This window comes from Natator depressus, chromosome 1 (genome assembly GCF_965152275.1).
Source record: "Natator depressus isolate rNatDep1 chromosome 1, rNatDep2.hap1, whole genome shotgun sequence".
In the NCBI taxonomy this organism is placed as follows: Eukaryota; Metazoa; Chordata; order Testudines; family Cheloniidae; genus Natator; species Natator depressus.
The window spans coordinates 319,502,591-319,515,740 of record NC_134234.1 but is presented as its reverse complement, the minus strand read 5'-3'; the positions used below and the strand labels follow the sequence as shown (position 1 = coordinate 319,515,740).

At 42.2% G+C, this 13,150-nt stretch overlaps 1 protein-coding gene across 2 annotated transcripts in view; it reads right to left on the bottom strand.

The window, feature by feature from the left end:
• Positions 1–13,150, bottom strand: part of LRRK2 (leucine rich repeat kinase 2) — a 119,290-nt gene that overhangs the window by 102,662 nt on the left and 3,478 nt on the right. For both annotated transcript variants that reach the window (XM_074942446.1, XM_074942447.1), the window contains exon 3: positions 4,064–4,170. In XM_074942446.1, coding sequence (XP_074798547.1) covers positions 4,064–4,170 — 107 coding nt within the window. The remainder of the gene's footprint in view (positions 1–4,063; positions 4,171–13,150) is intronic.

Below are 13,150 nucleotides of genomic sequence, written 5' to 3'. Positions count from 1 at the left end.
CAAAAATCCAATTTAAATTAAAAAAAATCTGATATTTTTGATTTTTTTTTAAAGTCATTGATTTTTATCCACCCTAACAGCTGGACATGGTGGGGACGGGGGCAAGGATTGGTCCCCAGCTGGAGTGAGGCAGGGGCCAGGGGCAAAAGGAGCACAGTGGGGCATGGGGGGAGGATTAGTCCCTGCTGACTGGAGCAAGGCAGGGGCCGGGGGCAAAAGCACAGCGGGGCGGGAGCTAGGGTTGGTCCCTGGAGCAAGGGAGGGGCTGGGCATAAACTGCAAGTGCAGCAGGGCTGAGGTGTGGGTAACCAGGATCCCCCCACTCCTGCCCACAAAGAGCAGGTACCTACCTTCTCCCTGGTTCTAGCCCATTCTCTTTGTCTCTCTCCGCACCAAGCTGAGGGTGGGGGTGCACTGAGTACAGGGCTAGGGATGCAGGGTTTGGGAGGGAGTTAGGGTGCAGGAGCAGGCTGGGAGTTGGGGTGCAGGGTCTGGCCAGGAGGTTGGGGTGTGGAGCGCTTATCTGGGGCAGCTACCATTTGGTGCAAGGGGTGCAGGTGGATATGTGGGCGGGAGGGTGCAGGAGCGCCCCGTTTGGTGCTCAGGATGGGGGCGGGGATGTGGAGGGGTGCAGGAGTCAAGGCTTGGGGTGTGGGGGGCTGGGTGTGTGTGAGGGGGGTGCAGGAGTCCGGGCAGAGGGCTGGGTGTGTGTGAGGGGGGTGCAAGAGTCAGGGCTAGGGAGGTGGGCTGGGGTCATGGGGATGCTCCTAGCCCCCTGCCCTGAGTGGTTCACAGCAGGGGGCTGGAGAGGCTATACCCCGATTCCACCCCCTTTCCCAAGGCCCTGCCCCTGCCTCTTCTCCAATTCCCCCTCTCTCTCCCCAGCACACAGCTGATCGGGGGCAGGGAGAGCGAAAGAGTGAGAGGAGGAGGGGCGAGTACGCAGCATGCTGGGGGGAAAAGGCGGGAGCTTGGCTGCCAGCTGACGTGGAGCAGCAGGACAGAGCCGGGGGCGCGCAGCACCAACAAGCTTCTGCCCCCGCAGGGGAGAATGGGGGCGGAGAAGAGACACCGGGCCGGGGCCTCCCCTACCCCAGACTCCTCCAGCCCCCATCTCCTGCAGTCCGGCGGCTCTCCCCCCCCCGCCCACCACCTTTTTTTTTTTGGCTCTTGGGGCGGCCCTGATTAGGATGTGCCTGAGCACACCCGGCACACCTCATGCGCATGCCTATGGATTACAAAAGCTCTGGCAAAAGGTTTGTGAGCATTTAGAAAGAGCCCAGATATGCTGAGAGAATTTCCTTATGTTTTCTTTTTTGAGAGTTATATAAGCTACTTATCAACGTATCAGTCAAGATGTGAAAAGTTACTTCACGTGCTGCATTGTTTTTTATAACATTTAATATACCTTGGTTGAGCCAGAAAGTCTTGTGAACCAATTAGTCAAATTATTATAATTAATTTGTCATACTGTAGCAGGTACCAGACCTTACAATGGATCAGGACCCATTGTGCTAGGTGCTGTACAAACAAAGTAAAAAGACAGTCCCTGCCCAAGAGCACTTACAATCTATGTCAAAATTTCTAACTTAAAATTTCTGTTTTCCAAAAATACACAAAAGTGTATCATCTTACAGTACAAATTAACTGTATATAAATTATGTTTTCATCTTTAGCCTACCTGCATACTGCTCCTCTACAACCATCAGGCAGTTGATGCAATGCAGCAGCACTACAGTGTATACCAGACACTCCTACAAATTATTGCATAATAAACTATAGTTTGACGCAACTGATCTTATCAACTATAACCTGGTATCCTTTTTGAGTAAAGAAATGGGGAAGATTGGAAAGAATACTCACCTGACCTGCACCTGATCTGTGATATTGGACCTTCCCAATTACATATTTGACCAAAATTGCATATTTGACCACACTAGTGGACTATCTTTTCTTAACCACAGATAAGGAACGTACCTCCATACCCATATTACTGCATCACTTGGCTGCATTTGACAGCTTAAATCCTGAGATGCTGTTGTTCCATCTTAAAGAGCTAGCAAGACTGATGGAAACTCCATGAGGTGGAAGAGATCCTTCCTCTCAACCTCTACTATGAGGGGACTGCACTTCTACCTTACAAGTTCTCACTTGTAGAGTTCCACAAAACTTTATCCTCTTTCCAACTTAAGATACGTGTTACTGCTAGGTGAGTTCATAAAATGCCCTAATCTGCCAACAGTATGTAGATATCACAGAACTTTATTTCTTTCACTCTGAATGCTAAGAATGGAATCCCCTGGCTGTCGTAGCACCTAAGTGAGATCAGTGCACGGATACACTAGTTTGCGGACGACGAACCCAGGGAAAATGGAGGTAATGCTGGTGAGAAGAATCAATCTGAAGACCTCGCAAACATAGTAATAACACCCTCCTTCTAAAACGTTTGCCCCCATATTGAATGGTCAGAATGGTTCTGAAATGCCTTCATTGGCGTTTGGCCAGCCAAGAGACCTTTCCACATCCTGCCAAATGAGAACCTAGTGACAGTTCATGCTTTTATGACTTCCAGTTTTCTAATAGTAAAGCACCATATTTAGGAGTAAAAAAACTTAACAACTCTGTTAGGATATAGATATTCAGGCCTGTCTGCAAAGGCCTGTACTTTAAGAATTTAGGTGTATTCTTATCACTTGGCTAGTTCTAGAGGTATAAAAGAAAGAATCAAAATCACTGTCTGCTGGTGTAAGGGCCTTCTCTTACTGTGACAGTCTGAGGCCCTGTTCTTAGACTAAGGCCTTTGGCTAAGCAGCAGAGGCAGCCATAAGCTAGGAAGCAAACAGTCACATCCTCACATTCCAAACTAGTCACATTGAAATAAGGTGCTATTGGGCTGTTAGGCACTATCAGGACAGGATTGTATTCCTATTACCTCCAGAGAAAGGGAAGTGCCTAGAAAATGTAAACGGAAACTTAGTTTGATAGCATCCTGTCTGGCAAGAACTCACTTATCAATAGCTGGGATGTGAAATCCTCACTTCTGTATTGTTTTGTCATTATAGTTCCCACTTTGCTATTGTTTGTCTGTATAATCTCTGTCTGGTTCTGTGATTGTTCCTGTCTGCTGTATAATTAATTTTGCTGGGTGTAAACTAATTAAGGTGGTGGGGTATAATTGGTTACATAATCATGTTACAATATGTTAGGATTGGTTAGTTAAATTTCAGGAAAATGATTGGTTAAGGTATAGCTAAGCAGAACTCAAGTTTTACTATATAGTCTGCAGTCAATGAGGAAGTGAGTGGGTGTGGGAGTGGGGGGATGGGAACAGGGAACGGGGGTGCGGAAATTGGAATCATGTTTTGCTAAAGAGGGGAAATGGGAACAGGGACACAGGTGTAAGGCTCTGTGGTGTCAGAGCTGGGAAGGAGGATACTAAGGAAGGAAACTGGAATCATGCTTGCTGGAAGTTCACCCCAATAAACATCAAATTGTTTGCACCTTTAGACTTTGGGTATTGTTGCTCTCTGTTCATGCGAGAAGGACCAGGGAAGTAAGTGGGTAAAGGAATAAGCCCCCTAACAAACTCCAGCTGGTTCAACACATACTGTCTTAGCCTATCTACTAAACAACAGACTTGACATAAACACAACACACTGATCACTATATAGGCTCCTCATACAATCCTGGATCAAGTTAATTTCAAAGACATTTTCTAATATGGGAATGACAATCAATGACACAGCAATTTACTGGTTCACCTTCCAATAAATCTTTTTATACGAGTATTTTTTCCTCTTTGCTGTCCTAGTTTCTAGCCATTAGATCCTGTACCAAACAACCTTTTAATCTGCACCAAAGTCTTATGATGGAACTCTAGTGGATTTTTTTTACTCTGCATTACTATACGATAAAACTGTAATAACCAAGTTAGAAAGTTAATCTAGAACAATTACTTAATGTGTTAAAAAAAACAAAACATTTTTCTCCTACTTTCTTCTTCTAGAAGAACTCTAGGAGACATTTTGCATACACAATTTGTTTGTAAAATTTATATACTTACTGATGAACACCAAGTACTTCCCAATCCTTTCCAACATCCTGAGGAGCTATGTTACGTAGAGTGGCTGGACACACTTCTATTAATTTACAAAAAAGTGACCAACCCACCTGGAAAATAAAAATATAGTTATTTTTCAACAGACATGTCAAGTCTCTTACTTGTGTCCCTTCTCCGATGAAGAGATATTCTACTTTAAAACATAAACACCGTTTCCCATTCCCCTTGCATGTAGGAAAAAGGATGAACTCATAACATATTCCTTGATCTGAAATTCTAACAACCTAAATAAGATACGATGAACTAACACAAGACAAGACAAGGCAGAGGACACACGAAAGTTAACAACTAGCTGCTCAATAATATGCAAATTCCTTGATTATGAAATACCTCTGAGAATAAAATACCCAAGGCCTAAATTGAAAAAGGTTCCTTATTTTACCCATTTCTTGTTGGAGAAAAAACACTAATAAATGTTCCTAGTTTATTATGAAAGCTTGCTAGATCTTACATGTGTAGGCTCACATATTGAAAAAGGATATTAGCAGCTTGATTATAGTCTATAATTATCTATATGGGGAATAAATATTTAAAAAAGCACTCTTCAATCTAGCCAAGAAAGGTATAACATGATCCAATGGCTGGAAGTTGAAGCTAGACAAATTCAACTGTAAATAAGCAGGAAATTTTTAACGGAGAGAGTAATTAACCACTGGAACAATTTACCAAGGTTTGTAATGGATTCTGCCATCACTGACAATTTTTAAATCAAGATTGGATGTTTTTGTAAAAGCTATGCTTTGGAATTACTTTGGGGAAATTCTACGGCATGTGTTATACAGGAGGTCAGACCAGATGATCACAGTGGTCCCTTATGACCTTGGAATCTAGGAATCTATTCAAAATATATAACATTGCATGCCACATATCAGGCCATAGAACCATGGATGGTGGAGCCTTCCCAAAACCTCTGTGGCCTTGCCCCTCTTCTTCCCCCTGAAGCCCCACCCCTGGCCAAGCTGGAAGCCGGAGCCAGGCCGGGGCCCCTCCACCTGTGTGGGGGCCCCCCCGAGTCCCCACCCCTGGGACCACGCCCCCCCGTCCAGGACAACTGGAGGGTACATGGTTCCCCACAGCTGCCCAGGCTCCCCAGACAGGCTCCAGCTGCAGGCCTGGCTGAGGGTGGGGCCTTGGGGGGGAAGCAGAGGGGCAAGGCCAGTTGCAAAAAGTGGAAGGGCCATAAACCCCTGGGCCCCCCCGGTATATAACAGATTACATTTGATTGAGAATGCAAACACTTGAATGCTAGACCAACTTTGTCTAACAAAAGGGATTTAAATCACAGCACAATTTGGTCCTATGTATTAACAAGAGATGCTACTTATCTGCAATTATATTATAAAATTTGTAAATCTGGCTTTTATATTTGTTTAAGTTTTAATGTTAATTTAGTGTCCAGGACAGGTACTGGATTGGGATTCCTGGAGACTGAAATCCTCCATTAATCCACAGAACAAGGAAGGGCATAGAGAGCAACAATGTGAACTCCTCCACTCAAACTAATGTGTCATAACCCTGACTTAAAGGAAGCACCTCTTGGCATGAGTGGGGAGTTTGTTTTCCATACAAATTCAGCTCTTGGCCTCGCCTCTGAGCGGGGGTGGCCCTAGACTACCTGCCAGCAACTGGCGCCCTAGGCGAACCATGCAATCGGCGTCCCCACCCTCAAACAACCCCAAGGGCAGATCTAGGCTGAGGTTTTTGGTAACCTGGGAAACATTTTACCCCTTTTTTCTTTTTAATATTTTTAAACAGAGGCTTAATTATTCGGTTTATCCGTCCGTCCATCTGTCTAACCAACGTTTCTGAGATCAGATAAAACAGAGACACAAAATTTTCAGAATAGATTTGTACACGACAGCTAGATGATATTTCAGTCCGATTTCAAAATAAAAATGCATTAAAAATATTAATTATAATTTTTATTATTACAAATCCAAAATCATCCATTAGGCTATCCTGCTTTAACTGCCATTACCACCACATCCAATATAGAAGGAAATAAGAAAACTCTTCAAATAAACTTTAACCTGTATTTACAAAACACTCCAAATAAAAAACACTCTGTGCTCTTAAAACTTGACTTTTCTTACTTTAAGTTTTGAAAATTCAGTCACTAGTTCTTTTAGATCCAGTTTTCCAGCTATTTCATGCTCTATTGACATTGTGGCAAGTCCAACAAGTCTCTCTTGCACCATTGTTGAACACACATGTTTTTATCAATTTTAATTTTGAGAAGCTACGTTCCCCACTAGCTACGGAAACTGGCAAAATTAAAAGAATGCATAGAGCTATAAAAAAGTTTGGAAAACTGTCCGAGTTTATTTTCACAAACAAACTTCAGTACTTCTTCAGGAGTGGAATGTTTCTTAAGTCGTCTTGAAAAAGCCTGAAGCTCACTACACAAATCTGTAGCATCAATGTCTTTTCAATTTTCCATGAGTCAATGCCGACTCCAGTTTTATACAAAATTCTCTTATCTGTTTTGCTGTTTTCTTTTGCAAGCTGTGAATTTCATATAGAAAGCCAAACACTGACTCTAGCTGTTGCATCTGTTGAAATCTTTCATCAATCGAGTGAATAGCAGTATCAAGGACTGCGAAGTGGAAATTCATTTTGAACCTTTGGTTCGGGTTCTGAATGGGTTTGTCTCGTCCTTCATATGAAAACTGCTGTTTCTTTTGCCAAATGCGAACTGGCTCTGGTTCAAATTCTGTCGGAAAGTCTATTTCTTAAGCAAGCTCGAGAGAATCTATCAGTGTTCTTTCGAACCCTTCATCATTTCTGAATTCCTCCAGAATATTTTTAGTTTGCTGCATTTTTCAAGAGCAGAATGTATGCTCAAGTTCTTTTCCTGAAGCTGCTTACTAGTGAGGTTAATCTCGAAAAGGATATTATACCACAAAGTGAGTCAAGTCACAATTTGAACTTGGAAAGGCCATTTGCAAGAGCTTCTGCATCTGAACATGCCGAACTGATCCAGGAAAGGTAGTATCAGAAATTTCAATTAGGGCATTATAAATGTTTCCAAGTTCATAGCGAAGAGGCTTCACAGCATCAATGTGACTCTCCCATCTTGTCTGACTAAGTGGTTTCACAGTTAGAGAATTCATACGGCAATTCAGAATTTCCCAACGGCATGTTGAGCCTGAGAAAAACACAAACACATTGTGCCAGGTCAAAGAAACTGCTTGCCTCCAAACAGCATGTAGCAGCATCATTGACAACCAAATTCAGAGAATGTGCACTGCAAGGAACAAAAAAGGCCCTAGGATTGATTTCCATCATTCTTGTTTGCACACCATTGTCTTTACCCTTCATATTACTCCCATTATCATAGCCTTGGCGACATAAGTTTTCAACAGATAATGATATTGTTTCAAGTGCTTGTAGAATAGTTTCAGTCATAAATGCTCCAGTTGTCTCCTTCAGTGGTACGAAACCCAAAATATGTTCCTTTATGAGCACTTCAACATTATCTTCATCTGCAGACACTTCCATATCCAGAAAACGAATGATCATCGGCATTTGTTCAACATGAGTCACATCTGGTGTACAGTCCAGTATTATTGAAAAGTATTTTGCAGAATGGGCAGCTTCTACAATTTTCTCTTTAATAGCATTTGCTAGGATTTGAATCAGTTCATTCTGCATATTTTTTCCTAAGTAATGAACCAGTGTTTCATGATCAGTTATTTTACATAGATGCTCCTTCATGACTGGATCAAACAAAACTAGGTATTCAAGAAATTTTAAAAAGTTTCCATTACCTGGAGTGTATAATTTTTCATTTCTACTGCGGCTGCAGAATGCTAAATTTTGCCCACTGAGAACGCTCACTAAAGCGATCAGATGCTCTAATATTTGTTGCCAATATTCTTCTTTTTCCTTGATCACATGTACATTTTCTTCACGGATAGTTTTTTCTTTTTTCAAATCTTAATTCAAGTTCTTTCCAATTTTGAAAACATTCTAAATGTTCTGTACTTCTTGCATGTGAAGAGAGAATTTAAGACATGTTTTTCCAGTCCTTCGAACCATTTTCAGTAAGTGATGTACCAATCGCTTTATTTCTAAACAACTTGCAGCAAAAGCAAAACAGAGTCCTTCAACACCGAATATTGTAATCAGTTTTGATGAATTTCTTCCCCATTAATGAGTTTCCTCTTGTAATGCTGAACAGAGAATTTTCTTTTATTTCCATCCTTAGGGAAGAGAAATTCGTGAACTTGTTTGGGTCCATGTTTCATGAGAATTTGCCACACACTGTCATCACATCTGGGCAATGAAGCTAGGTCCCCATACTGTAACTTGTTTGCAACTTCCTCATCCTTTCTTCCTTCTACTTCATTTACTTCAATTTCTGCATGTGTCTCTGAAGGTGAATACATTTTCTCCACTTCCATATTAGTCTGATGCTGTGAGCTGCCTTCATCTAGAAATAAGCTTCCATCATCTTGAGTTTCCAAACTGTTTCCATGCGGATGTGAGCTAACCTCCTCTCCAAGTAAAATTCCTTCATCTGGATGCTGTGAACTGCTTCCATCTTTATTTGGATTAAAGAGAAGATGTGTCATATTAAACAGATATGCTGTTTTGCTTGGTCCTTTTCCTTCTCAGCCTTTCGTTTATGATACTCAGCTCCTGAGGGTTTTCTTTTTCCTCTTTCTGCCATGGGGCATTTGAATATTGTTATGTACTAACTGTGCTCCCAACTGCAAGCATTATAGCATTAATGATGGCTGACACCACATGGTCAGTGATTTAAACCGCATTGCAGCCATCCCAACACATTTTTCACAATAGTTAGTTACAGCATTTACATGGAAACAAAATGACCTTTTTCAACATTATAACCCAACACCGGCTGTTTGGAAAGTAATCCCCATCCTCGCAGATACCCACTTGGAGTGTGATGTCATCAATTTCATAGTCTATTAAGCGTTAACTCTGTTACTTTTCTTTTATGGACCTTATTTATTACATGTGAACCAGTTAAAACAAAGAAAAGTTCATAATTCTACAGCCCGATAATAACGCTAAGGTTCAATAACGCTTAAAGATACTCACATTTTGGATTTATAATGCTTTGGCACCAAGAAACACAATTTTCCACAGTATTCACTCAATTCTTAACCATCTACCTGCGACGTGTGTTAAAACGACTGTTTGATGTATATCAACTCACGATATCTCCGCTCTACATGAATTTCTGGCTATGCGACCTTGATGTATATTTGAGTGAGTTGTCACTGGCATTGCAGCTCTTGCCGCTGGCAGATGTGTTTCATTGTGGCCGAGTTATTGCTTATCAAAACTGCAGAGTGGGTCATTTTGACCCTACGTCGCAAATTGAAAAAAAATCGCTAAAATATTATTTATTTTGGCAGTAAATAAAAGATTTGACATATTAATAAATTCTCAGAAATGTAGAGAGATGAATTATAATTCATATTCCCTCCATACACGCATGGGAATTGAAATAATGACATCTTTTTTTCCATTTTATTTTTTTTTGTATTTGATTTTTTCCCCTCAAATTTGGCTCCCCATTTAACTTGGCACCCTAAGCAACCGCCTAGTTCGCCTATATGAACAGGCCACCCCTGCCTCAGACTGACAGTAAGGGTATCATTTGTCGTGGGTGATTTTGCATTTCAGTTATTTGGTCACTTGGAGGACACCAATTCATTCCGTAATTGGACTCATATATACATACATATACTTTTGTTACGTAATCCTCCATAATCAAGGCAAAAATACAATTAATAAGTGACAGTAACTAAGTTATCACTTTCAAACCAACATAGGTTCCTTCAGAACATTCTTTCCACAACAGGCTCAACCACATATAGAAAACTGGATTGTGCCTGGACCTGAACAGGTGCAAGAAGGTTCAGAAGGAGGAGATGGTGGAAAAGGGAGAGAGCACAGGAACCTCCCTCCCCTTTGCACATCTGTGCAGGGATTGCACAGAATCTGTCCCTTGTAGTCCTCTAAATGCAAGAACTCCACAAGACCCTCCTCACTCTTAGTGGTTCTAACATCTGCAAAATGAATGAAGAACAGGGCAGAAGAAGGCCATCGTCCCACATAGAATGGGAAAAATTAATCCAGCACTCCTGCAAAAGGTGGCATAGAAGCTATGTTTCCCAGAGGCGTTGTTTCTGAATCAGACAAAATGCCACCCTGAGCTCCTGATGCACTTCCCACACCATAGGACTATGTGCCTTAAAGCCACAATAAAGTCCTAAGAAAAGATATTTTGGCTACATAGACAGAATTATTGTTTTAAATATTTATGGAATGTGTGTTTCATAAACAAATAGTTTCAATTATTGTCTGGTTCTGTGAAAAAAATATTGATGACTTGTTATTGTCAATTTGTTTTAATTACAGGTTTCAGAGTAACAGCCGTGTTAGTCTGTATTCGCAAAAAGAAAAGGAGTACTTGTGGCACCTTAGAGACTAACCAATTTATTTGAGCATAAGCTTTCATGAGCTACAGTGAAGTGAGCTGTAGCTGTAGCTCATGAAAGCTTATGCTCAAATAAATTGGTTAGTCTCTAAGGTGCCACAAGTACTCCTTTTCTTTTTGTTTTAATTGTGGGTCATGTTTAAATGTAAAAAATGTCACAAAAGATAACATGATTTCAGTGGTCTGTACCAGTAAGCCATACATAGTTATAGAACAAACTGGAAATAGCATAAGGCTTTCATGTTCAAAACCGTCTTCCCTTTTCTAGCTGCTGAACTAAGTACAGTGTTCAAAAACGAATGTGTTTGCATTGCTTAACAAAGACTGTATTTTGAAAGTCTCCCCCCCAGCCTCATCTAACTCTACTGTTCTTTATAAAATGTAGAACATTATAAAACTTAGCTTTATACGTGGGGTTTTTTTAGTTCCCCCTTCTTGTTCCCTAATACATTTTCCTTATAAAATCCAGATTTGTATCATACCAAATTATTTATTTTAAGGACCCAGTACACACTGAAAAATGTACAGCAAGCATCTAATGTGCTAAAACAGGGGTGGGCAAACTACAGCCCGAATCCGGCCCACCAGCTGTTTTAATCTGGCCCTCATGCTCCCACTGGGGAGCGGGATCTGGGGCTTGCCCCACTCCAGCGCTCCAGCCAGAGAGCAAGGTCGGGGGCCACTCCACGCAGCTCCCGGAAGCAGCGGCATGGCCCCCCTCCAGCTCCTACACGTGGGGCCTCCGCCCTGCATGCTGCCCCCACCCCAAGTGCTTCCCCTGCAGCTCCCATTGGCCGGGAACTGCAGCCAATGGGAGCTGCAGGGGCAGTGCCTGCAAATCAGGGCAGCGTGCAGAGCCGCCGAGCTGCGTCTCCATTTAGGAGCTGGAGAAGGGACATGCTGCTGCTTCTGGCAGCTGCCTGAGGTAAGCGCCGCCTGGAGCTTGCACTCCTGAGCCTCTCCCTGCGCCCCAACCACCTGCCCCAGCCCTGATCCCCCTCCCACCCACCGAACCCCAGTCCCTGCCCGGAGCACCCTCCTGCACCCCAAACTCCTCATCCCCAGCCACCCCAGAGCCCTCCCCCCCCGCCCGCACCCTGAACTCCTCATTTCTGGCCCCCACCCCAGAGCCCACACCCCCAACCAGAGCCCTCACACCCTCCTGTGTGCATTTTGTGAGCATTCATGGCCCACCATACAATTTATATTCCCAGATATGGTCCTCAGGCCAAAAAGTTTGTCCACCCCTGTGCTAACATAAGATCCCTCTTGCAATGTTGATATAAAACCCCCAGGGCTTTTAGGGTTCTTAGCCTTTGTCTAGCAACACTGTAAGCAAATGATTGTATCTTAAATAACTGTCCGAGAGCCTAAAGCCTAAATTGAAAGGAAAATAAATAAATAAAAACATTCTTACAGGTACTAAAGTGGATCATTTACATAAGACCCCATTTGGTGGCATTACTAATATTCTGTTATTTTAAAATTGGTTCCCTTTTCATTACTAGTATGTGTAGTGAATTGAGGCAGTAATGTTTCAATGATAGTCATTCACTTACTTGAATTTAAACATGTCTTGTCCTCTACTATTTAAGCAGCATCAATCTGACAGTCAGTGATCGCAGAAACTGTAGTTGTTACAGTACTTACTAAATATGGTATCTGTTCTAAGGCATTATTATTTTTGACTTATTGGAGATCAGTAGCTTTCCCACTGTTTGTAGAGAAGTTTGTGAGGTCTGTATTAATAGTCCAACTTGCCTTGGTATCTACAATACTGATCTACTAAGAAGTAGACGTTCACTTTGTGTGAGTTGATGATACAGCAGCAAATCACTGTGTGGCAAGCTGAGCCAGAAGGAAATTTGTTAATCAATCCAGACACTGCCCTTACTCAGACAAACCCCAAAACATTGGTCAATTTCACTCCAGTGCCACAAATCAGAAAGAGCTACTGATCCATTAACCTGTACATTGAAAAGCAGTTGTTAGTGTAGACATGCTGTAGCAAAATGGAGCATCTACAGTAACTCCTCGCTTAACGTTGTAGTTATGTTCCTGAAAAATGGTACTTTAAGCGAAACGACATTAAGCGAATCCAATTTCCCCAAAAGAATTAATGTAAATAGGTGAGGTGAGGTTCCAGGTAAAAAAATCTATCCATACACACACACACAAACACAGTATAAGTTTTAAACAAACAATTTAATACTGTACACAGCAATGATGATTGTGAAGCTTGGTTGAGATGGTGGAGTCAGAGGGTGGGATGTTTCCCAGGGAATACCTTACTGCTAAATGATGAACTAGCACTCGGCTGAGCCCTCAAGGGTTAACACATCGTTGTTAATGTAGCCTCACACTCTACAAGGCAGCACGAATGAAGGGAGGAGACACAGCATGGCAAAGAGACAGAGACATACATCGTGTGTGTGAGAGAGACGGCCATTGCCCCTTTAAGTAAGTACACTGCCTTTTTAAGTAGATAAGCAAGTTGAGACAGCAGCTGCTGCCAGCAAGCTCCCTCCGTCCATCCTGAGCCCTTTCATTTC